Source organism: Microcebus murinus, chromosome 2 (assembly GCF_040939455.1).
Source record: "Microcebus murinus isolate Inina chromosome 2, M.murinus_Inina_mat1.0, whole genome shotgun sequence".
NCBI lineage: Eukaryota > Metazoa > Chordata > Mammalia > Primates > Cheirogaleidae > Microcebus > Microcebus murinus.
This window is the reverse complement of record NC_134105.1, coordinates 103,755,643-103,779,773: the sequence shown is the minus strand read 5'-3', so window position 1 is coordinate 103,779,773 and position 24,131 is coordinate 103,755,643. Positions and strand designations below refer to the sequence as shown.

Sequence of the window (24,131 nt, the reverse complement as noted above, 5' to 3'; positions counted from 1 at the left end):
TTTCCAACTCCTGACCTAGAGCGATCCTCCCACCTCAGCCTCCCAGAGTGCTAGGATTATAGGCGTGAGCCACCGCACCCAGCCTTGATTTCTATTTCAACAGGTTAATTTTACCTATTCTAGAACTTCATATGAACTCTTTTATGTCTGCCTTCTTTCATTTAGCATGTTTTTGCAATTCATCCATGTTGTTGAGTGTATCAGTGGTTTGTTGCTTTTTATTGTGGAGTAATATTCCTTTGTGTGAATTCACCACAGTTTGTCTATCAATTATCCTGAACAACTTTGTATTTGAAAAGTTAGATGAAATGAACAAATCCTTTAAAAAACACAGCTTACCAAAAATGACACAAGACAAGATGGAAAATCTGCACATCTACCAAAAAAAATAAAAATATAATTAAAACCATCTAACAAAAGAATCTCAAGGCCCAGATACCTTCACTGATAATTCTTCCACATACTTAAAGAAGAAATAATACTACCAATATAATATAAATTCTTCCACTTTATAAGGCTAGCATAACCTTCTTTTAAAACCTAACCAAGATGTTAAAAGAAAGGAAACATATTTTTTCAATATGTCCCATGAAAGACACAAAAATCCTAAATAAAATATCAGCAAATAAAATCTACCAATATAGGCCGGGCGCGGTGGCTCACACCTGTAATCCTAGCTCTCTGGGAGGCCGAGGCGGGCGGATTGCTCGAGGTCAGGAGTTCAAAACCAGCCTGAGCAAGAGCGAGACCCCGTCTCTACTATAAATAGAAAGAAATTAATTGGCCAAATAATATATATAGAAAAAAAAAATTAGCCAGGCATGGTGGCGCATGCCTGTAGTCCCAGCCACTTGGGAGGCTGAGGCAGAAGGATTGCTTGAGCCCAGGAGTTTGAGGTTGCTGTGAGCTAGGCTGATGCCACGGCACTCATTCTAGCCTAGGCAACAAAGCGAGACTCTGTCTCAAAAAAAAAAAAATATATATATATATACCAATATATCATGATTATGACCCTGTGGGTTTTATTCCAGGAAAGAAAAATTAGGTGATTTAACATTCAAAATCAATGTAATTTACCCCTTTATCAGAATAAAGGCAAAAAAATCATATATCATCTCCGTAGAGGCAAAAAAAGCATTTGACAAAATTGAATACTCATTCATATAAAAACTCAGCAAACTAGGACTAAAAGGGAACTAAATATGTTCAAGAGAATCTATTAATAAAAACTATAGCTGCCATCATACCTAGACAAGGATGTCCACTGTCACTCTTATCCTACATTGTACTGAAGATCCTAACCAGTACAATAATAAAAGGAAGAAAAGTAGGAAAATTCAAAATGAAAAAAAATTCAACTGTCATTGTTTGGAGATGACATGATTATATATATACATGGAAATTTAAAAATCTACATATTACTATAAATAAATGAATTTAACAAGATTGATAGAAACAGTATATTAAATTTAATGTATTGAGGTGGGCATGGTGGCTCACGCCTGTAATCCCAGCACTTAGGAAGGCTTAGACATGAGGATCACTTGAGCCCAGGATTTCGAAACCAGCCTGGGCAATAGCTAGACTCCATCTCTACAAAAGATAAAAAAATTAGCCACATGTGGTGTCATGTGTCTATATTCCCAACTATTCAGGAGGCTGAATCACAGGCAGGAAGATCACTTGAGCTCAGAAGTTTGAGGTTTCAGTGAGCTCTGATGATGCCACTATACTCTCGGGGGAAAAAAAATTAACATTTTTATTTCATTTTACTATATTAGCAACATCTGGGAGGCCGAGGTGGGTGGATTGTTCAAGGTCAGGAGTTTGAAACCAGCCTGAGCAAGAGCGAGACCCCATCTCTACTAAAAAAATAGAAATTAATTGGCAAACTAAAATTATGTAGAGAAAAAATTAGCCGGGCATGGTGGCGCATGCCTGTAGTCCCAGCTACTCAGGAGGCTGAGGCAGGAGGATTGCTTGAGCACAGGAGTTTGAGGTTGCTGTGAGCTAGGCTGACGCCATAGCACTCTAGCCCAGGCAACAGAGTGAGACAATCTATTAGCAAGACAGTATATTAGCAACAGCCAAATAGAAAGTGATATTTAAGAGACAGTACTGTTTACAATATCTTCCTAAAACACTAGTACCAAGGAATAAAGTTAATGAAAGTTTGTAGGACCTCTGTACTATAAACCACTAAACATAATTAGGAAAAATTAAAGATGACCTAAATTAATGGAGAACTGTGCCATATTCAAGGCATATTTCATCTCAGTGTTTTTAAGATGTCAAGTTGATCTGTAAATTCAAATCTAATCAAAACTCAATTTTTATGGAAATTGACATGCTATTTCTACATTGTATATAAATCATATATGATTTCCTATATGGACATGTAAAGGACCCTGAAAAGCCAAGGTAATCTTACAGAACAAAATTTAAGGACTTACACTACCAAATTTCAAGACTTATTATTATTATATTCAAGACTTATTATTATTATTAATATATTAAGGTATATTAATTAAAACAATGGGGATTTGCTTGGGGTAGATTCATAGATGAATAAAGTCCAGGCAAAGATTCATAAATGTGCTGTCACCTGATTTATGACAAAGCTTCCACTATAAATCAGTGGAATAAGGATGGATTTTTTTTTTTTTTTTCTTTTTTTTTTTTTTTTTGAGTAATACTCCATTGTAAGGATGGATTTTTAATAAGCAATGCTGAGTCAGTTGCTCCTGTCTTAGTCTACATACACAAATTCGTCATAGACCTAAATATCATGGTTGAAACTATCAAGTTTCTAGCCAGGCGTGGTGGCTCACGTCTGTAATCCTAGCACTCTGGGAGGCCGAAGTGGGAGGATCGCTCAAGGTCAGGAATTTGAAACCAGCCTAAGCAAGAGCAAGACCCTGTCTCTACTAAAAATAGAAAGAAATTAATTGCCCAACTAAAAATATATAGAAAAGATTAGCCGGGCATGGTGGCACATGCCTGTAGTCCCAGCTACTTGGGAGGCTATGGCAGGAGGATTGCTTGAGCCCAGGAATTTGAGGTTGCTATGAACTAGGCTGATGCCATGGCACTCTAGCCCAGGCAACAGAGCAAGACTCTGTCTCAAAAAAAAAAAAAAAAGTTAGAAAAGGTTACATATAATAGGATAATATCCAAGCTGACCCTCAATATGTTCCACAGTGATGGGGAAGCAAGAAGGAAAAGAAGGTATGAAGTCAAACAACATAGGTTTTAATCCCCTGGATTTGAATGCCACTTAATTGCTATATGACCGTGAACAAACTCTAAACCACACATAACTTAATATATAAAATGGAGGCTAGGCACAGTGGCTAATACCTGTAATCCCAACACTTTGTGTGGCCAAGGCAGGAAGATCACTGAGACCAGGAGTTCGAGACCATCCTGTGCAACTTAAAGTTGCAAGACACTGTCTCTACAAAAAAAAAAAAAAAATCAGCCAGGCATGGGGGCTCACACCTGTAGTCCTAGATACTCAGGAGGCTGAAGCAGAAGGATCACTTGAGTCCAAGAGTTGGAGATTACAATAAGCTATGATCATGCCACTGCACTCCAGCCTGGGTGACAGAAGACTCAATTGTCTTGAAAACCCAAAATAATGACTAGGTGCAGTGGCTCACTCCTGTAATCCCAGCACATTGGGAGGCAAGAGGATTGCTTAAGGCAAGGAGTTCCAAACAGCCTGAGCAACATAGTGAGACCCTGTCTCTACAAGAAAACAAATAAGTAAACAAAAAAATGGAGATCATAATACCTATTTCATAGGGTTATTTTAAGAATTAATTAGATAACCTGTTATTGGTATAGCATAGTTAGTTAAGATTTTAAGCCAGACAGATTTGATTTGAAACTTGATTCCCCAAGTTATTAGATGTATGATTTTGGGCAAGTTACCGTCTCGGTGCCTCAGTTTGCTCATTTCTACTTTGAGGGTATACTATCTAATAGTAGTACTTATTTTTATACAGTTGTTGGGAGGATTAAATAAGTTAAAATGTTATAATTAATATAACAAGCATTCAATGTTAGCTATGATAATTATTTTTATATAAAACATCTAGAATACCACATAATCATTAATTTACATATAATAGAACAAGAGAATCACTAAGGTGATGGAGATCAGTAGAACTGGAAGATTTTTATAGCTAAGCAATAGGAAATAATTTTAACTTATTTAATAAGCAGGCTAAAGCCATATTTTAGAGAAACTTTGAATACCAGGGAGGATAAGATAAGATCTAATTGACAACATAAAACATGTTTTCAAGGAAACTGATTTAGGACTATTAGTCTAGCAGTATTATCCCAGCTGGGTAGAATAGAAGAGAGATTAAAAGGGGAGAGATTGTTAGCCAGGCATGGTGGCTAATACCTATAATCCTAACACTCTGGGAGGCTGAGGCAGTAGGATTACTTGAGGTCAGGAGCTTGAGACCATCCTGAGCAAAAGTGAGACCCCATCTCTAAAGGGAAAAAAAAAAAAAAAAAAAATGGAAAGCTTGGCCAGGAAACTGTTGTAGAAACATTAAAATCCAGAAATAGAATTTTTTTTGTCAGAATAAAGGAGAAATAACAAATGCAGAAAAATATTTTTTAGCTAAAAATCAGTAGGTAGAGATGGGGTTAAGATTTTTAAAAAATCATTACGATTCCTGAGTTATTGGATACAGAAAGAAAGGCAAGTTTGAAATCAGTTTTCTGGCATGGTCTTAAGACTGCCAGTAAAACATGGCATGGTGGCTCATGCCTGTCATCCTAGCACTTTGGGAGGCTGAGGCAAGAGGATCACTTGAGGCCAGGTATTTGAGAGCAGCCTGAACAAGAGACCTCATCTCTACAAAAAATAGAAAAATTAGCCAGCCATGATGGCATGTGCCTGTAGTCCCAGCTACTCAGGAGGCTGAGGCAGGAGGATCACTTGAGCCCAAAAGATTGAGGTTACAGTGAGCTGTGAGACCTTGTCCCCCCAAAAAAGAATTCCAGCCTTAACTCTGTTCTTTTCTCTCTTTATAGGTCTGTTAATGGAGTATACCGGATTGGACTATATGCTCTTAAAGATATGCCAGCTGGGACTGAACTCACTTACGATTACAACTTTCATTCCTTCAATGTTGAAAAACAGGTAAGAATAATAAATCCAAGAGAGAGGTTGAAGTTTATCACTTAAAAGGATATATAGACCGGGCATAGTGGCTCAAGACCTATAAATCCTAGCAGTTTGGGAGGCCAAGGAAAGAGGATTGCTTAAGGCCTGGAGTTCAAGACCAGCCTGAGCAACAGCAAGACCCCATCTCTATAAAAAATAAAAAAACAAAAATTAGCCAAGTGTGGTGATGTGTGCCCATAGTCCCAGCTACACAGTAGGCTGAGGCAGGAGAATCGCTTGAGCCCAGGAGTATGAGGTGGCAGTAAACTGTGATGATGCCCAGGTGACAGAGCAAGAAGACCCTGTCTCTCAAAAAAAAAAAAAAATGCTATGTTACATGGACCTTCAGTAAGCATGATTGACTTGGAGCCATTAAGAAGTACATGGTAGGCCAGGCAAGGTGGGGCAGGACTGTAGTCCCAGCTAGTTTTGAGCTATAGAATTCAAAGGCAGCCTGGTGAAACCCTGTCTTTAAGAATAAAAAAAATATTAATTGTTTTTAATTTTTTAAAAAAGTACATGAGAGAAGATAGTCTTTGTTTTTTATTTTTCTTTATTTTATCATATTATGGGGGTACAAATATTGTTAGGGTTACATATATTGCCCCTGCCATTACTCCCCCCCCACACCACACCCCTGCCTTACTAAAACATCAAGCGTGTCCTACCCCCAGGTGGTGTGCATCACACCTATTTTGTAAGTATAAATTCTTCCCCTCTTCCCCCCTCCCATCTGCCCACCACCCGATAAAAGTTTGGTTTTTTTTCTTTTTTTGACCTTTGGGTAACATTGTATATCTTTGCCTTTCCCTAGGAAGGGTTAAGGGTAAGATAGTTTTTCACTCTTTACTCCATCTGGGATATATAGGTCTCAGTTATTATTTCAGAACTCCGAAGAAAGAAATTTCCAGCTGGGCGTGATGGGTCACGCCTGTAATCCTAGCACTCTGGGAGGCCAAGGCGGGAGGATCGCTCAAGGTCAGGAGTTCGAAACCAGCCTGTCCAAGAGTGAGACCCTAGTCTCTACTAAAAATAAAAACAATTTAATTGGCCAACTAAAAATATATAGAAAAAATTAGCTGGGCATGGTGGCGCATGCCTGTAGTCCCAGCTACTCGGGAGGCTGAGGCAGAAGGATCTTATGAGCCCAGGAGTTTGAGGTTGCTGTGAGCTAGGCTGACGCCACGGCACTCTAGCCAGAGCAACAGAGTGAGACTCTGTCTCAAAAAAAAAAAAGAAAGAAAGAAAGAAGGAGATTGCCCTATCATTTTTGTTCTCCAATGAGTTCTTTTCTGAGGGAAAAGTTTTCCTAAAACGTAATCTTTCCTTTTTACTCCAGTGAAAACTATTTCTATTTATTATCCTCTCAATCAGTTATTTTCCTCTATATGCAGATTTCTAGATTCATACTTATGTTGTGTGTCCAAATGCTCAGGTGCCCTTTATAAACTTTCAAAGCAGACTATGGACTAAAAAAATTTTCTTTCCCTTCAAAGCAACTTTGTAAGTGTGGCTTTGAGAAATGTCGAGGAATCATCGGAGGCAAGAGTCAACGCATGAATGGACTCTCCAGCACCAAAAACAGCCAGCCAGTGGCCACACATAAAAAGTCTGGACGGTCAAAAGAGAAGAGAAAGTCTAAGCACAAGCTGAAGAAAAGGGTGAATAATGATCTAATGGCTTTCCCTAAAAGCTGCTCATGAAATGCTTAGAGGCAATTACTAGAATAAGAATTAACCAAAGGGTGACATCTTTAGAGTGGTTTTAATGTTCTTAAAAAATGATTTCTGATTGCAATGTTTGTTTTGTTTTCTATAATCCAATCCATCTGTTTTTCAGAGAGGCCATCTCTCTGAGGAGCCCAGTGAAAACATCAATACCCCAACAAGATTGACGCCCCAATTACAGATGAAGCCAATGTCCAATCGAGAGAGGTAAAAGGGAGATTTTGTTACCTGAGTCCTTTCAAGTTATGGTTTGCTTGTTAGTTTAAAAAATTATTGAACATCTATATAGTTGATCCATTTTCTTTTTTTATAAGAGGTCTTAAGCAAAGAGTTGAGGAGAGTTGAGAACTTGTAAGAGGGAAAATGTGTCTTTATCTTCGCTAATTTCTAATTGAAATTTAGCATTTCCTTCAAATATGACTATAGGCAAAGTGTGTATGTGTGTGTCTAGAGAGAGAGAAGTAACAGTTTCCGTAACTATCACCCATACTCACAGGTATTTTCATATCACATAACAGGTACCATATATGTGCTATTGTGGAAATCAAATAATGGAATCATCAAAATGGTATAGGATCAGTCAAGATACAGATAACTTATTTAAGTTTAAGGATCCACATGGAGGCACCTAATATAGTTTACTCATCTTATTTCTCTTTGCCTTTATCTACCTGTCCAGTTGTCCTTGTTGTAGCTGATCCTAAGCCCATACTTCATCTTGGCAGCTGCTTTTAGAATTTGTACAAATACTCCATAAGTCTCTACCCTCTGGTCCGGCTGCTTTGCTTGCCAATTTTGTGTGTGTGGTTTTTTTGTTTTTTTGTTTTTTTTGAGACAGAGTCTTGCTCTGTCACCCTGGGTAGAGTGCAGTGGTGCCATCATAGCTCATGCAACTTCTAACTCCTACACTCAAGTGATCCTCCTGCCTCAGTCTCCTGAGGTAGCTGGGAGTACAGGCAGGCACGTGCTGCCACGCCTGGGTCTCCAACTCCTGAGCTCCAGCAGTCCTCCCATCTCGGCCTCCCAGAGTGCTGAGATTACACCTGTGAGCCACCACACCTGGCCTTGCCAAAATTTTTGTAGCCTTTACGTGAAGAAAATCAAGATACAAAATTAAGTAATGTTTTGCCCATATAATTCTTTTTAAAATAGCTCAATTCACTGATAATTATTCACTTGATCATCTAACAGTGGCTTATGTGGAATAGACATGTGATAAATGCTTATTGAATCAGTGAATAAAAGAACTTTTTTCTTCCCTCCTTGCAGGAACTTTGTATTAAAGCATCATGTGTTCTTGGTCCGAAACTGGGAAAAGATTCGTCAAAAACAGGAGGAAGTAAAGCACACAAGTGATAATATTCATTCAGCGTCATTATATACCCGCTGGAATGGCATCTGCCGAGATGATGGGAATATCAAGTCTGGTAAGGCATGGGAAACATTTTTATTAATTTCATAAGATGTCTCAAAAATGATTATTTTAGTTACTTTTAAGCAAACAATTTATTCAGAGGTTCTGGACCTAAAAAGTTAGGATCCAAACATATAAGAATCAATCAGTAATAACCTCTCCATCCCACTTAAACTTTGCTGTCTCTACTGTAGGGAACAGGAAGGAACCTCCTTTTACCAGCCTTACAAACATCACCTATAGTGATATAGGTGATATAGCAATAGTCATTAGGTATGAGATAGATAGTGGGCCCTCTGTGTTCCTTCCTACTTGGAAAATAACTTGCAGACAAAGTAAAGAATGATGCCAAATATAATAAGGGAGGAAAATGTCACGGTTGTCAATTTAAGGACTTTTTCCCTGACATTCAGATCAGCACTGTATGCACAAACCATCAGGTTTCCTTTTTCTTTTTTCTTTTTTTTTTCCTTTTTCCTAACCACTAGACTATGTAGAAGAGTTTCCCTTTTTCTAACCTTCATGAGTGAATAGCATAATAGCATTCCTGAGTTCAGATGTTATCCAGAACAGACTGAAAATAGAGGCACTAGCATATCCAAGCATCCTTTGTAACTGAAAACAAAATGTTCAAAAAATTATGCTCTTCTTTTATTCTTTACCTGAAAAAGGTAAAAGCATTCTGCATGATATATGAGGGAATATACTGAGTGATTGAAAAATTTGCCCAGAATCTCATATCCTTTCAGTGATTTGATTGGCATAAATTCTTTGAACTTACATCCCAACTAGTTCAAACTTTCAATAATAATAATTTACTAAGTACTTATATATCCAGCACTGAGCTAAACACATTAAAAGCATTATCTTGTTTAATCTGCATAATTTCCTCATGAAGGAAGTACTACCACTATTCCCTTTTTATTTTTGAAAATGTGAGACACAGGTTTAATAACTTGCCCAAGACCACATTGCTAAGTAGTAAAACCAGAATTCAAACGCAGACAGACTCCTTTTAAAGCCTAGACCTACATACAGCTATCACAATATATTGCATTTGGCCACTAAGCTAAGGTTTCTCTTGGCCCATTTATGTCTCTAGTAAACTCCAGTGTTTATTGATTTTTCTTTACAGTAAAGAGAAAAAGCTCTGTGCCCACTAATCTACTTAATCACTTTAAGGAAAATAAAGCAAATATCAGGAATCCATCCAGGAAGGGGAAGCCACTCTTTCTCCTTGTTTGCTGAAACTAATTTTCACTCTTTCCTTCCAGATGTCTTCATGACCCAGTTCTCTGCCCTGCAGACAGCTCGATCTGTTCGAACAAGACGGTTGGCAGCTGCAGAGGAAAATATTGAAGTGGCTCGAGCAGCCCGCCTAGCCCAGATCTTCAAAGAGATCTGTGATGGTATCATCTCTTATAAAGGTGACCATATCAACCCCCAGATTCATTCTTCTTACCTTTTTTTCTAATCATATCACTTACCATCTCATGATATCCAAGACTAAGAACAACTGATGTTTTAGGATTAGGAATTGTTCTACCTTTTGTTGGAAAGTATAGAATTACAGGACTCGTTATAGTCTTCAGGAATTGTTTTTAAATCCCAAGATTCTACATGCCAATTTTTTGTGTTTTTTATACTTTTGCCATAGTTAACTACTATATTTAGAAAATCACATTTTTTAGCTATAGGATAGCTAGTCTCTGTCTGCATCTATAGGATACAGATTTCTGTTTTTATGTAATTTCCCTGAAAGAGAGACAATGAGTTAACAATTTAATAAAAAAGTAAGACTAAGGCACAGTGGCTTACACCTATAACCCTACCACTTTGGGAGGCTGAGGCAGGAGGATTGTTTGAGGTCAAGAGTTTGAGATCAGCCTGAGCAAAAAAAAAAAAAAAAAAATAGGAAAATTATCTAACTGTGGTGGCATGTACCTGTAGTCCAGCTACTTGGGAGGCTGAGGCAGGAGGATCGCTTGAGCCCAGGAGTTTTAGGTTACAGTGAGCTAGATAAATAGATATATAGATAGATAGTATTATGACTGTATTATATGAAATACTGTTCTTAACCTTTTTTAATTAACAGATATCTTTGAGAATCTAATAAAAACATTGACCCTCTCCCCAGAAAATACATATTCATAATTTTGCATGTATTTCAGAGGGTTTACAGGCCCTAACAACCTGTACATTAAGAAAAAGAAGACCAGGTATGGTGGCTCTTGCCTATAATCCCAGCATTTTGGGAGGCCAAGGCGAGAGGATCATTTCAGGCCAAGAGTTTGAGATCAGCCTGGACAACAGAGAGACCTCATCTCTCTACAAAATTTTTTTTAATTTTAATTTTTTTTAATGGTGTCATGGACTATAGTCCTAGCTTCTTGGGAGACTAAGGCAGGAAGATCACTTGAGCCCAGGAGTTAGAGGCTGCAGTGAGCTGTGATCACACCACTGAACTCCAGTCTGGGCAACAGAGCAAGAACGTGTTTTACCAAATAAAGAAAGAAAGAAAAAGAGTCTGGCTGCAGTGGCTGGTGCCTATAACTTTTTTTTTCTCAGAGAAAAGAAAAAGAACATAAACTTTTGAAGAAAATTACCATTTACTTTAAAAGAGCTTTTGTGCAGACAGCTTATACCACTCCTTTCCTCTTCTAAGACATATTTTGTGTATGTGTGTCGGGGGTAGGAGTAAGGAAGGAGAGAATTTTTAATTTGGGGTAGGTAGTTTGGTAATACAAGTGACTTTTTCTGACCAGGAAATTTGGCAATATTAAAATGAGATTTTGACAAGTTATTGCAACCTTGGCCATCAGCTTTGACTTGTTTCTCTTCCTTCCTTTCTCTAAATTCTGAGAGATTTGGTTCTTTTTTTTTTTCTTTCTTTCTTTCTATGTCTATTGTTTATCTTTAGTATTATAGTGAATTTTTGCAGTTTTATTAACCTAATGATATAGAGAGGAAAGTGGAGACCAAACTGCCTTGTGGCACCTATTCCATTTACATTCCCAAAAGATCACACATTCTCAAGTAGCCCCATCTGATATAACGTGAAATTGCAGTAGATGTATCTACCATGTTATGGCATTCTGAGCATGAAACAATAGGCTTTTTATTCTCTCTCTGGTGAAATTGCCAGAAAGTAAGTATGGTGGCAAATTAGAAGTAGCCTCTCAGTGTGAATTCTATTTTCATAATACAGAATAACTATTACAGGAAAATGAATTCCAGAAAATATTCACAGTACAGTACTAAATTATTAATTATCTGGAATTTAATTGAATCCAGTCCAACAGAATAACATTAATTAAGTACAATTAAGGCCAGGCGTGGTAGCTCACGCCTGTAATCCTCACACTCTGGGAGGCCGAGACAGGGGGATTGTTTGAGCTCAGGAGTTCAAGACCAGCCTGAGCAAGAGTGAGACCCCGTCTCTACTAAAAATAGAAAGAAATTAATTGGACAGCTAGAAAATATATAGAAAAACTGAGCCGGGCATGGTGGTGCATGCCTGTAATCCCAGGAACTTGGGAGACTAAGGCAGGAGGATTGCTTGAGCCCAGGAGTTTGAGGTTGCTGTAAGATAGGCTGATGCCATGACACTGTAGGCAAGAGAGTGAGACTCTGTCTCAAAAAAAAAAAAATTAAAAAAAAAAAAGTACAGTTAACAAGAACTAGAAAACATATTTTGGATAAAGTGATCCTTTTTGCTGTAATGATATTTGTTGAGCAGTAATTTACCCTAAGCAGTCTAGCTACCTCAGTAAGTTCCTATCTCTCATTCTGGTTGTTTCTTTTTTGAGACTGAGTCTTGCTTTGTTGCTCAGGCTAGAGTGAGTGCCGTGGCATCATCCTAGCTCACAGCAACCTCAAACTCCTGGGCTCAAGCAATCCTGCTGCCTCAGCCTCCTGAGTAGCTGGGACTACAGGCATGTGCCACCATGCCCAGCTAATTTTTTCTATATATATTAGTTGGCCAATTAATTTCTTTCTATTTATAGTAGAGACGGGGTCTTGCTCTTGCTCAGGCTGGTTTCGAACTCCTGACCTCGAGCAATCTGCCCACCTCGGCCTTCCAGAGTGCTAGGATTACAGGCGTGAGCCACCGTGCCCGGCCTCCATTTCTCATTCTTCATAGGAATGTCTTCTAATTGCCCAACTAACATTGTCCTACATTTCAAGTATATATACTATGTCTAGGCAGTCTTGAAAGTATCATTTAATCTCTGCCTTTACTTACATTTCTGAAAAAGTGGATTTTTCACAGTCAGACTTCAAGAAACTTGTATTTTTTTTTTCTTTTAATTTGAGGGATTCTACTTTTTCAATTAGGAGATAATGCTTGCCTCCCTTGTATCGTAGAGTCTTTCTACTAAACTTTGCATTCTTTTGCAGATTCTTCCCGACAAGCACTGGCAGCTCCACTTTTGAACCTCCCCCCAAAGAAAAAGTAGGTTCACATTTGCAGGAATCATCTGAGTTTTAGAAAAGTATGAAGTGTACCAGATTGACACCCTGGCTTTGTGTTCCAGGAATGCTGATTATTATGAGAAGATCTCTGATCCCCTAGATCTTATCACCATAGAAAAACAGATCCTCACTGGTTATTATAAGACAGTGGAAGCTTTTGATGCTGACATGCTCAAAGTCTTTCGGAATGCTGAGGTATTTTTCACTGACTTCAAATGTAGATTTAAGAAGTTTGTTCTAGAGGCGCCCTGGCACCACGCTAGCAGGATGAGGTTGCTGGAAAAAAAAAAAGAAGAAGTTTATTCTAGAAGTTGAAGATCTTTACTCTCTTCTCCTACCAACCTTCATATTTTTGGTTGGGAAAGGCTGTCATTTTTATTGAGTTACCCTTGGGGTGTGTGTTACAGTGTACTAAATATTGTAGAATCCTGTACAATGAAGACATTGATATGACCAGAATGGAAAATTTAATCATTCCCCCAAAAGAACAATTTTTTGTAAAAACCTAATTTGATATTGAACCTTTTATAAGTACTTTATATATACATTTTAGAACATTTAAATAATGTCTATGGTTTATTTCCTCAAGAATATAAGTACATGTGAATACACAGAAATATATATAGGTAAGTAGTTGGAACTATATCCTAAGGATGGAATTGAAGGGGTATCATGCTGATAGGTTATGAAATAGGTGAAGTTCATGGGAGAGTAGGTGGCCTTGAGCTGATTTAAAGGACAGGATGGAATATTGTTTGGTACATAGAAGAAATTATTCAGTGATTTTGAAATACTTAGAAGTATTTGGAAGACAAAAGAGGCTACTAGATAAAGGAAGAGTAAAAGTTAAAAGACAAAATGAGAAAGAAAAACAGGAATAAGAATTAGAGCAGTCTTGAACTGTAACATAATTTCTACTGAAACCCAGTTTCCCCATACATTCAATGCCTGCAGGTCTGTATCTGTAAGACCCAAATGTCTGTAAGACAAAGGTAAATGGAGAGCTTCTATACTATATTATACTTGAGATATTAATTCATATTCCATGATCTTATGGACAATAAGGCCCTTGACAAGAATTAAATGACAGAGCAATAGAGCAAATGGAAAAATACTGTGCAGATTCTACTTTGAATTTATTTTAGTTTAGTATAAGTTGTTGCTGGCCCGGCGCTGTGACTCATGCCTGTAATCCTAGCACTTTGGGAGGCCAAGGCAGGAGGATTGCTTGAGGCCAGAAGTTCAAGACCACCCTGAGCAAGAGGGAGACCCCACCTCTACAAAAAAATTTTAAAAATTAGCCAGGCATGGTAGTAGGCACCGGTAGTCCCACCTACTCAGGATGCTGAGGCAGGAGGATGGCTTGGGCCCAGGAATGTGAGGTTGCAGTGAGCTGTGATGAAGCCACTGCACTCTAGCCTAGCTAACAGAGCAAGACCCTACCTCAAAAAAAAAAAGTTGTTAACAACTACCTGGCAGTATATTTGATACTATTGATAATCTATTATCCAAAATGGGAGGTAAAGAAAATTATTACCTCTTCAGTTATGTTTTTAAGCCAAGCTGAGAAGACCAAATATGATTTCTTTTTCTGCTTTCTTCAGAAATACTATGGGCGTAAATCGCCCATCGGAAGAGATGTTTGCCGCCTACGAAAGGCCTATTACAATGCCCGGCATGAGGCATCAGCCCAAATTGATGAGATTGTGGGAGAGACAGCAAGTGAGGCAGACAGCAGTGAGACCTCAGTCTCTGAGAAGGAGAATGGGCATGAGAAGGACGATGATGTTATTCGCTGTATCTGTGGCCTCTACAAGGACGAAGGTCTCATGATCCAGTGTGACAAGTGCATGGTGAGGGTCAGGAGATGAAGCAGAAGCTTGGTCCTGATGAGCATGGTGACCATTTTCAAAGAAGCAGCTCCTACCTCCCTTGGCTTGGCTTGAAAGGCTTTTTGTGAACTGTAACTTAGCGTTAGTTTCTGTTGTCCCTTAGTGTTCATCATATTGTCTTTCCCCTTTTATATATCTCTCTTTTATTTAATCCTTCCCTTCTTTTTGACCTTCCATTTTTTTTCTGCCCACTTGCCACTGTGCACATCTCACATGATCTGGACCGAGGAGAATGATGGTATTTAGTATAGTGATTTACCTTGATAAACATTAGAAGTAGTATACTCAACATAGCATGGATGTAGATAGAGTGCAGTATATATTAATAAATACATGTAGGGCTCCTGATGAAGGAGTCAAGGCCTGGATTTGAGCCCTAGTGTCCCCACTTACTATATGTGAACTCATTACCTTATGTGTGAAGTGGCTGAGATTACCACATAGGGTAACATGTTAGGGTTGTTAGGATAACATTAGACAAGGGTAAGTAAAAACATTTTGTAATTATAAAGGCTTTCATAATAGCCATATCATCGATTTATATTACTTAAGTAATAGTTTGGTAGTATCCTCATTTCTCCTCCTATTTTCATCTCTCCATTTTATTTGCTCAGATCTATATATTATGGATCAATCTATAAACTTTTGTACTTTTGTTTAGACAAGTCATTATTCTTTTTTCCTATTTTACCATTTATATCTAATTTCTCACCCACCTATCCCTTAGTTCCTATCTTACTTTACCCTGTCCTATTGCTAATTTTTTTATTCTTAGCCCCTAGGACTTCTCTCAATAAGTCTTAGCCTCCTTATCCCCCTCAAACTGTAACTATTTCTACAGGTGTGGCAGCACTGTGACTGTATGGGAGTGAACTCTGATGTGGAACACTACCTTTGTGAGCAGTGTGACCCAAGGCCTGTGGATAGGGTAAGTTGCCCTCTGATAAAACTCAGGATTTGTAAGTAGGAGATGGTATCTCACATGGTATCTCACCTACCCTGCTCCTGCTATGCAGAATTTCCTTTAATAAGTTGTTCAGAGCCTCAGTTTCTTGTATTTTACATTGAGAGTAATAATTCTGCCCTACTTTCTCTAAGGAGTATGATCAAAGAGAAAATAAAAGACTTAGTAATCTAGTAATCTTAGTAATCTGTGAAAGGAATGGTACTGTATAAAAAACTAAGGTTTTGTCAGGCACCGTGGCTCACGCCCGTAATCCTAGCACTCTGGGAGGCAGAGGTGGGAGGATCGCTTGAGGTCAGAAGTTCACGACCAGCCTGAGCAAGAGCAAGACCCCCATCTCTACTAAATATAGAAAAATTAGTCGGGCATGTTGGTGCATGCTGAGGCAAATGGATCACTTAAGCTCAGGAGTTTGAGGTTGTGGTGAGCTATGATGACACCACTGCACTCTAGCCTAGCAACAGAATAAGTCCCTGTCTCAAAAAAATAAAATAAAAAGCCTAAGTTTTTTATGAACACTATAACTAGCCATAAAAGGAGATGCTTGCAAAATCCAACACTTGGTGCCCTAAATATCATAATATAATTTATTTTAGACAGTGGTTTAATAGAAAGAACACTGGACTCAAAGTCAGCAAAGGTTAGCCTTGGGCTCACTTTACAGGAAAGAAGGTCATTGCCTAAGTTATTAAGCAGGTTCTTGGCTTGGTTCTGCCTTAGTTAGTTAGTTAGTTAGTTATTTTGAGACAGAGTCTTGCTTTGTTGCCCAGGCTAGAGTGAGTGCCGCAGCATCAGCCTAGCTCACAGCAACCTCAAACTCCTGGGCTCAAGCAATCCTGCTGCCTCAGCCTCCTGAGTAGCTGGGACTACAGGCATGTGCCACCATGCCCGGCTAATTTTTTCTATATATATTAGTTGGCCAATTAATTTCTTTCTATTTTTATAGTAGAGATGGGGTCTCACTCTTGCTCAGGCTGGTTTCAAACTCCTGACCTTGAGCAATCCGCCCGCCTTGGCCTCCCAGAGTGCTAGGATTACAGGCCTGAGCCACTGCGCCCGGCCAGTTCTGCCATATTTATATACTTGATCTTGGGCAAGGCACCTCCATAAAAGGAGAGATTTAGGCAATATTTCTTTTTCTTTTTTTTTTTTTTTAGGAGCCATGTCTTCAGTGAGTAGGCAATATTTCTTAATGGTGTTGCTATTGTCATTTTTAGATGGACAGTTCTTTGTTGTGAGGGATTCATTTCATAATATTTGGCTCCCCTGGTCGCTGGGCACTAAATACTAGTAACATCCCCCAATCATTACAATAATTAAAGTCCCCCTTCACATATTCTCAGATACCCTGTAAGTGGCATAGAGCAACCATACAGTTAGTGTTTTGTAGAACATAGTTTGAGATACTTAGGCTATTAGTTTTATCCTCTACCATCACTTTTCTAGGTTTAATAACTCTAGTTGCTTTCATTTTTTTTTTTCATATTTGTGGTATATTGAAATGACTAAACAGTAAGTTTTGATTGGTTGGGAATTCTAGGTGTTAGTTCTTTTTCTCTTTTGAAGAGAGGTCAGTAGGCTGACTAGTAATTCCAGCCCTTATCCATTGGCTTTCTTCTCTCATTAGGAGGTACCCATGATCCCGCGGCCCCACTATGCCCAACCTGGTTGTGTCTACTTCATTTGTTTGCTCCGAGATGACTTGCTGCTTCGTCAGGGTATGTACACAGGAGCTAACCCTAGGTGTCAAAGCTGATCTTTCTAAGTATCTGCTGTCTGTATAATAGTCATTATCTCCATATGGCCTTTGATATCAATAAAAAATAGTTATTTATATCCTTTAGTCCTTATGCTTACATACATTACCTCTCCACCAGATAATACTAATATGATGTGACAGAGGTGTTGTACAGCTAATTTTAAGACTAAGGAAGACACATAGGAAGCCCAAGGAATGGAAGTCCTCCCTCATGTAGTTGTCATAGTGTATGTCTTCGCCATTATACTGCTAGTTTTAGCTTTCTACATTTATATTGTTTCAAATTATAAGTTTTTTCTATGTAGACTTGAATCTGACAAGTGGATGCCTAATAGAATTCATACAGGAATCATTTTTACTTTCTTCTGCATTTCTGCCTTCCTAGGTGATTGTGTATATCTGATGAGGGATAGTCGGCGCACCCCCGATGGCCACCCAGTCCGTCAGTCCTATCGCCTGTTATCTCACATTAACCGAGATAAACTTGACATCTTCCGCATTGAGAAGCTTTGGAAGAATGAAAAGTATGTGCTAAGGACCTGTCTCTTCCAGCTCTGCCCTACTAGCAGAGTCCTAGTATTCACTAGGATTTTGCTAATTACCTAAACCTCTCCCTTCTTGTTTTCCCTTTTTTTAGAGAGGAACGATTTGCCTTTGGTCACCATTATTTCCGTCCCCATGAAACACACCACTCTCCATCCCGTCGGTTCTATCATAATGAACTATTTCGGGTACCACTCTATGAGATCATCCCCTTGGAGGCTGTAGTGGGAACCTGCTGTGTGTTGGACCTTTATACATATTGTAAAGGTAAGTTTTCTGGGCTAGTTTAAAAATGACCTCATTGATCCCATTTCATTGCCCATCCCATTCTTCTGATGAAAGATTCTCCAAGGCTAGTTTTGAAACTTCAGAGAGATATACTATATATATATTTTTTTGTTTTGTTTTGGTTTTGGTTCTTTTTGAGTCTCACTTTGTTGCCAAGGCTAGAGTAAGTGCTGTGGCATTGGCCTAGCTCACAGCAACCTCAAACTCCTGGGCTCAAGCAATCCTGCTGCCTCAGCCTCCCAAGTAGCTGGGACTACAGGCATGAGCCACCATGCCCGGCTAGTTTTTTGAATATATATTTTTGGTTGGTCAATTAATTTATTTCTATTTTTTTTAGTAGAGACAGGGTCTTGCTCAGGCTGGTTTCGAACTCCTGACCTCGAGTGATCCACCTGCCTCGACCTCCCAGAGTGCTGGGATTACAGGCATAAGCCACCATGTACAGCCTATATTTTTTTTCTTGTGCTTAATACTCAATAAATGTTAATTCCCTTTTTAAAAATTTAATTAACATTTTTTAATACTATGGACTAATTTTGAATTCCAGCTCTACCACATTTTATCTCTGTGCCCTTGGTAATTTACTTAACCTAAGTACCAGTTTTCCCACTGAAAATAGGGATTAGTATCCAGTGTATTTTAAAGAGTTTTATATACCAGGTGCGGTGGCTCACACCTGTAATCCTAGCACTCTGGGAGGCCGAGGCGGGTGGATTGCTCAAAGTCAGGAGTTCAAAACCAACCTGAGCAAGAGCGAGACTTCGTCTCTACTAAAAATAGAAAGAAATTAATTGGCCATCTAAAAATATATAGAAAAAATTAGCCGGGCATGGTTGTGCATGCCTGTAGTCCCAGCTACTTGGGAGGCTAAGGCAGTAGGATCGCTTGAGCTCAGGAGTTTGAGCTCAGGAGTTTACTGTGAGCTAGGTTAACGCCACGGCACTCTAGCCCAGGCAACAGAGTAACACTCTGACTCAAAAAAAAAGTTTTGTAAAGATTAAATGAAATAATCCACAAAAGCGTTTAGCCCAGTTTATGGCTCACAGTAAAAGCTCAGTGTATGTTATTTGTTATTATTAGCAGAGTTCAGTTAGTTGCCTAGCTCTTTCTCTCAGTATTGTAGCAAAATTGTCTGAAAGTATTATCTATTTCAAACTGACAAACTTCTTGCAGCTCTGTGACATTGATGACTCCTTCTCCCAGTTAAAAAATGTTCGTTTACAAATATACTTCCCTCTTGTTTATACCTCCATTCTTTTCTCATAACTCTGGCATACTCTACTGTTTTTCCCCTTAAAGGTCTCTAGCAACTCTCCCAGTAGTGTGTATGGTGATCTCTGGGCAGCTCAGAGGGAGGGAAGGGGAAATAAGATTCTTTAACAGTGTTTGGACTCACAGGGAGACCCAAAGGGGTGAAGGAGCAAGATGTGTACATCTGTGATTACCGGCTTGACAAGTCAGCACACCTGTTTTATAAGATCCACCGGAATCGCTATCCTGTCTGCACCAAACCCTATGCCTTTGATCACTTCCCCAAGAAGCTCACTCCCAAAAGAGATTTCTCAGTAAGTCTCCTTCCTTCCTTAATACTTAACACCTTTCTTAATGTTAGGACAGTCTGATTCATGAATGAAATTCACAGAGTGAGAATCTTCAAGTGGCTCTCTGGTTCTTCATCCTACTTCCTTCCCAAACAGGAAATCTCCATCTCTATTTGGGATGTTTGAACAGCATAAATACATTTTTTTGCTTGGGCTATATCTCAGAAAATTGTTGATTACAGTATTACACCTTAGTCACATTTTCCTTTTTCTCTCACCTCTCTTTTAATCTTTGCTGTTGAGCCCCACATTTTTAGGTTTTTGATTTGTTTCATTTTTTACACTCATAATTTTAAGCAGCAAGTAGAAAGAATGGCTAGAACCCTGAAAATCTTTGGTGAAAATAATTCAATGCTTTTTCTTTTTATGTCTGAATTAAAAATTTAAGACATGATTATTATATAAAATTTGAAAAATATAGAGGGATTAAGAATAAAATCATATATTATTCCACTACCCAGAAAATAACCATTGTTAACAGTTTTCCTTTTTTTTTTGAGAAAAGAGTTTTACTCTGTTGCCTGGGCAAGATTGCAGTGGCCTCACCATAGCTCATTGCATTCTCAAACTCCTGGGCTCAAGCAATCCTCCTGTCTCAACCTCTCGAGTAGCTAAGACTACAGATATGTGCCGCCATGCCCAGCAAATTTTTCTGTTTTTTGTAGTGACGAGATCTCACTCTTGTTCAGGCTGGTCTCAAACTCCAGGCCTTAAGTGATCCTCCTGGCTCAGTCTCCCAGGGTGTTAGGATTACAGTCATGAGCCATGACACCCAGCCAACATTTTCATTCTCAAGTCTTTTTCCTGTGTATTTTTTCTTTCAAATTTTTGAGAACATATGCCATCATTTTGTATCATTCATTATTCTATAAAGATTCTGGTCATCCAATCATCTGTTTGCTGTAATAAAACCCCAGCTGAGTGCTTCATCTTTGAGTCTTCTTTTAGTGGGCCTGTCAAAATTCATAGCTGTCACCCTGGAAAGCTTAGACATAATCTAACCAAAAAGAACACCTATACATTCCTATTTTTTCTACTATTATTTTTTAAATTTTTCCAAAGTCTTGTATTCTCTCTGCCTACCAACAGGTCTTTTCCTCATATCTAGACTTATTTGGTCTTGATCATTCAATCAACAACTCACTGATTAGCTTTGAAACCCCAACCTTACCTACAGTTATGTGCCCCATAATGATGTTTCAGTTAACAGATAGCATATACAATGGTGATCCCATAAGATTATAATGGAGCTGAAAAATTCCTATCACCATAGCCATTGTAACGTTCATAGCACACTGTATTACCTTTTCTGTTTAGATACAAAAAATACGTGCCATTCTGTTAACAATTGCCTACAGTATTCAGTTTGTATTATAATATGCTGTACAGGTTCGTAGCATAGGAGTAATAGGCCATACCGTATAGCCTAGGTGTATAGGTAGGCTATACCATCTAGGTCTGTGTAAGTGCACTCTATGATGTTTACACGATGAAATCGCCTAATGATGCACTTCTCAGAACATATCCCCATCATTATGCAATGCATGAATGTATTTATAAAGTAAAATGAAGTAGAGAAATTGTGAGTTTATTCCTTCTACTGTAATTCTAGGATTACAAAAGGGCTGAAAACCATTGTGGGTTATTGATAGAAGTACTGAACTTCTGACCTTAAAACATACTCACACAGTGTGTAAGGGCTTTAGCCCTATGTCCCTTATTCTGAGTGGCCCCAGACCAGATCTAGCTTTGCCAGCTTCTACAATCAGCTTACCTCTTTCTTTTATTTTCTGCAGCCTCATTATGTCCCAGACAACTACAAGAGGAACGGAGGGCGGTGAGTCCCATGGGGGATGTGAGGATCCTAAGGGATTCACCAAGAGCTTGAAAGGAGCATTTATCAAGGAACTACCCACTCAGCTCCACTGCTAAAATTGGGTATTCTCTGCAGAGTAGCCCAAGGTGGTGGCAACACTGTGGAAGAACTAGAATTCAGTAGATGTAATCTCATTATGGGGCCTTAGTTGGGGGAGCAGAGAGGCTTACAAGGAGTAGAGATAGAGAAGAAGATTTAGAACAGAACTGCAAATAACTCAGAAAAGTCTTTTGTAGATGTCTACAAGCTTTTCCCATTGCCTCAAGGTATATCAGCTCTTGGTGCTTCTGTCAAGGAACAGAGGTAGCCAGGAGTGAACAGTTTTCACTGAGCAGTTTGGGTTCAGTTTTTATTTTTACTTGTTTGTACATGAGAGGGGCATTCTTGGAGAAAGAGAATATAAAAAGTCTTTTCTTCAATTTCCTTATCTGTTGACTAGGGAAATAACAACTGAACTATAAGGAGAAGAAATAATATTGATGTGAAAAAGAAATTTAGGAAAAGTAGAAACGCCAGAGCCAGGCGCGGTGGCTCACACCTGTAATCCTAGCACTCTGGGAGGCCAAGGCAGGCAGATTGCTTGAGGTCAGGAGTTCAAAACCAGCCTGAGCAAGAGCCAGACCCCCATCTCTACTATAAATAGAACGAAATTAATTGGCCAACTAATATATATAGAAAAAATTAGCCGGGCATGGTGCCGCATGCCTGTGGTCCCAGCTACTCGGGAGGCTAAGGCAGAAGGATTGCTTGAGCCCAGGAGTTTGAGGTTGCTGTGAGCTAGGCTGACGCCACAGCATTCACTCTAGCCTGGGCAACAAAGCGAGACTCTATCTCAAAAAAAAAAAAGTAGAAACTCCATTTAAATACTTATTTTGGAGCCGGGCGCGGTGGCTCACGCCTGTAATCCTAGCTCTTGGGAGGCCGAGGCGGGCGGATTGCTCAAGGTCAGGAGTTCAAAACCAGCCTGAGCAAGAGCGAGACCCCGTCTCTACTATAAATAGAAAGAAATTGGTCCTTGCCTGTGAGAGTGGCCACTGCGTTGGTGCTCTGGGGCTTGGACCCTGGCTAGCCAGAAAATAAAAAAAAAATAATAAAAAAAATAAAAAAAAATAGAAAGAAATTAATTGGCCAACTGATATATATATATATATAAAAAAAAAAAATTAGCCGGGCATGGTGGCGCATGCCTGTAGTCCCAGCTACTCGGGAGGCTGAGGCAGAAGGATCGCTCCAGCCCAGGAGTTTGAGGTTGCTGTGAGCTAGGCTGACGCCACGGCACTCACTGTAGCCTGGGCAACAAAGCGAGACTCTGTCTCAAAAAAAAAAAAAAAAAATACTTATTTTGGGCTCGGCAAGGTGGTTCACACCTGTAATGCTAGCACTCTGGGAGGCCAAGGTGGGAGGATTGCTTGAATTCAGGAGTTTTAGACCAGCCTGAGCAAGAGCAAGATCACATCTCTACTAAAAATACAAAAATTAGCTGGGCATGGTGGTGTGCGCCTGTAGTCCCAGCTACTTGGGAGGCTGAGGCAGGAGGAGGATGGCTTGAGCCCAGGAGTTTAAGGTGGCCATGAGCCGTGATGATGCCACTGCACTCTACCTGGGGCTACAGGCGAGACTCTGTCTTAGAAATAAATACATAAATACTTATATTATAGTTGGACTATTGTAGGTTGTGCAGTACTTTTCCATGCTTATGAAGCAGTCATTTATTTTACCAACCCTGTTAATATTTTGTGGATTCCTATCTCATTTGTGCTTCAGATTCCTGAGAGAAAGAATAAAAGTTGAATTTTGCAAATTAATTTTCAGAGAAAGGTATTTATTTGTTCAAATAATAATAAAGACCAGAGTCAAGTTTCTTACCTTAAGCTAAGGCTCTAACAGCTGAACTCCATGATCTCAAACCATCCTGAGGCCTCTACCCTTCATTCCCCTTGCCTCCCCAAAGTACTTTGCCCTAAATTCACCCATCCTTCTGGCAGATCATCTTGGAAGTCTGAACGCTCAAAACCACCCCTAAAAGACCTGGGCCAGGAAGATGATGCTCTACCCTTGATTGAAGAGGTTCTAGCCAGCCAGGAGCAAGCAGCCAATGAGATGCCTAGCCTGGAGGAGCCAGAACGGGAAGGGGCCACTGCTGATACCAGTGAGGGTGAAAAAAAAACAGAGGAAAGTAGTCAAGAACCCCAGTCAGCTTGTACCCCTGAGGAACGACGGCATAACCAACGGGAACGACTCAACCAGATCTTGCTCAATCTCCTTGAAAAAATCCCTGGAAAAAATGGTAAGAAGAATGAGGCTCATATCTAGGGTTTAAAATAATTGAGAACTAAGTGGAGAAGGAGTGACTACTTCTGATTACTGGCCCAGCATTGAAAATATTCTAAGAAAATAGCA

At 39.2% G+C, this 24,131-nt stretch overlaps 1 protein-coding gene across 9 annotated transcripts in view; it reads left to right on the top strand.

Moving 5' to 3' along the window:
- The window catches only part of ASH1L (ASH1 like histone lysine methyltransferase), a 208,151-nt gene that overhangs the window by 179,840 nt on the left and 4,180 nt on the right, over window positions 1–24,131 (top strand). For all 9 annotated transcript variants that reach the window (XM_076000205.1, XM_076000203.1, XM_076000204.1 and 6 more), the window contains 15 exons: window positions 5,059–5,167; window positions 6,688–6,852; window positions 7,031–7,125; window positions 8,188–8,345; window positions 9,607–9,759; window positions 12,734–12,788; window positions 12,871–13,003; window positions 14,413–14,661; window positions 15,542–15,628; window positions 17,292–17,382; window positions 17,809–17,947; window positions 18,061–18,233; window positions 19,653–19,819; window positions 21,652–21,692; window positions 23,717–24,018. In XM_076000205.1, the coding sequence (XP_075856320.1) occupies window positions 5,059–5,167; window positions 6,688–6,852; window positions 7,031–7,125; window positions 8,188–8,345; window positions 9,607–9,759; window positions 12,734–12,788; window positions 12,871–13,003; window positions 14,413–14,661; window positions 15,542–15,628; window positions 17,292–17,382; window positions 17,809–17,947; window positions 18,061–18,233; window positions 19,653–19,819; window positions 21,652–21,692; window positions 23,717–24,018 (2,117 nt within the window). The remainder of the gene's footprint in view (window positions 1–5,058; window positions 5,168–6,687; window positions 6,853–7,030; window positions 7,126–8,187; window positions 8,346–9,606; window positions 9,760–12,733; window positions 12,789–12,870; window positions 13,004–14,412; window positions 14,662–15,541; window positions 15,629–17,291; window positions 17,383–17,808; window positions 17,948–18,060; window positions 18,234–19,652; window positions 19,820–21,651; window positions 21,693–23,716; window positions 24,019–24,131) is intronic.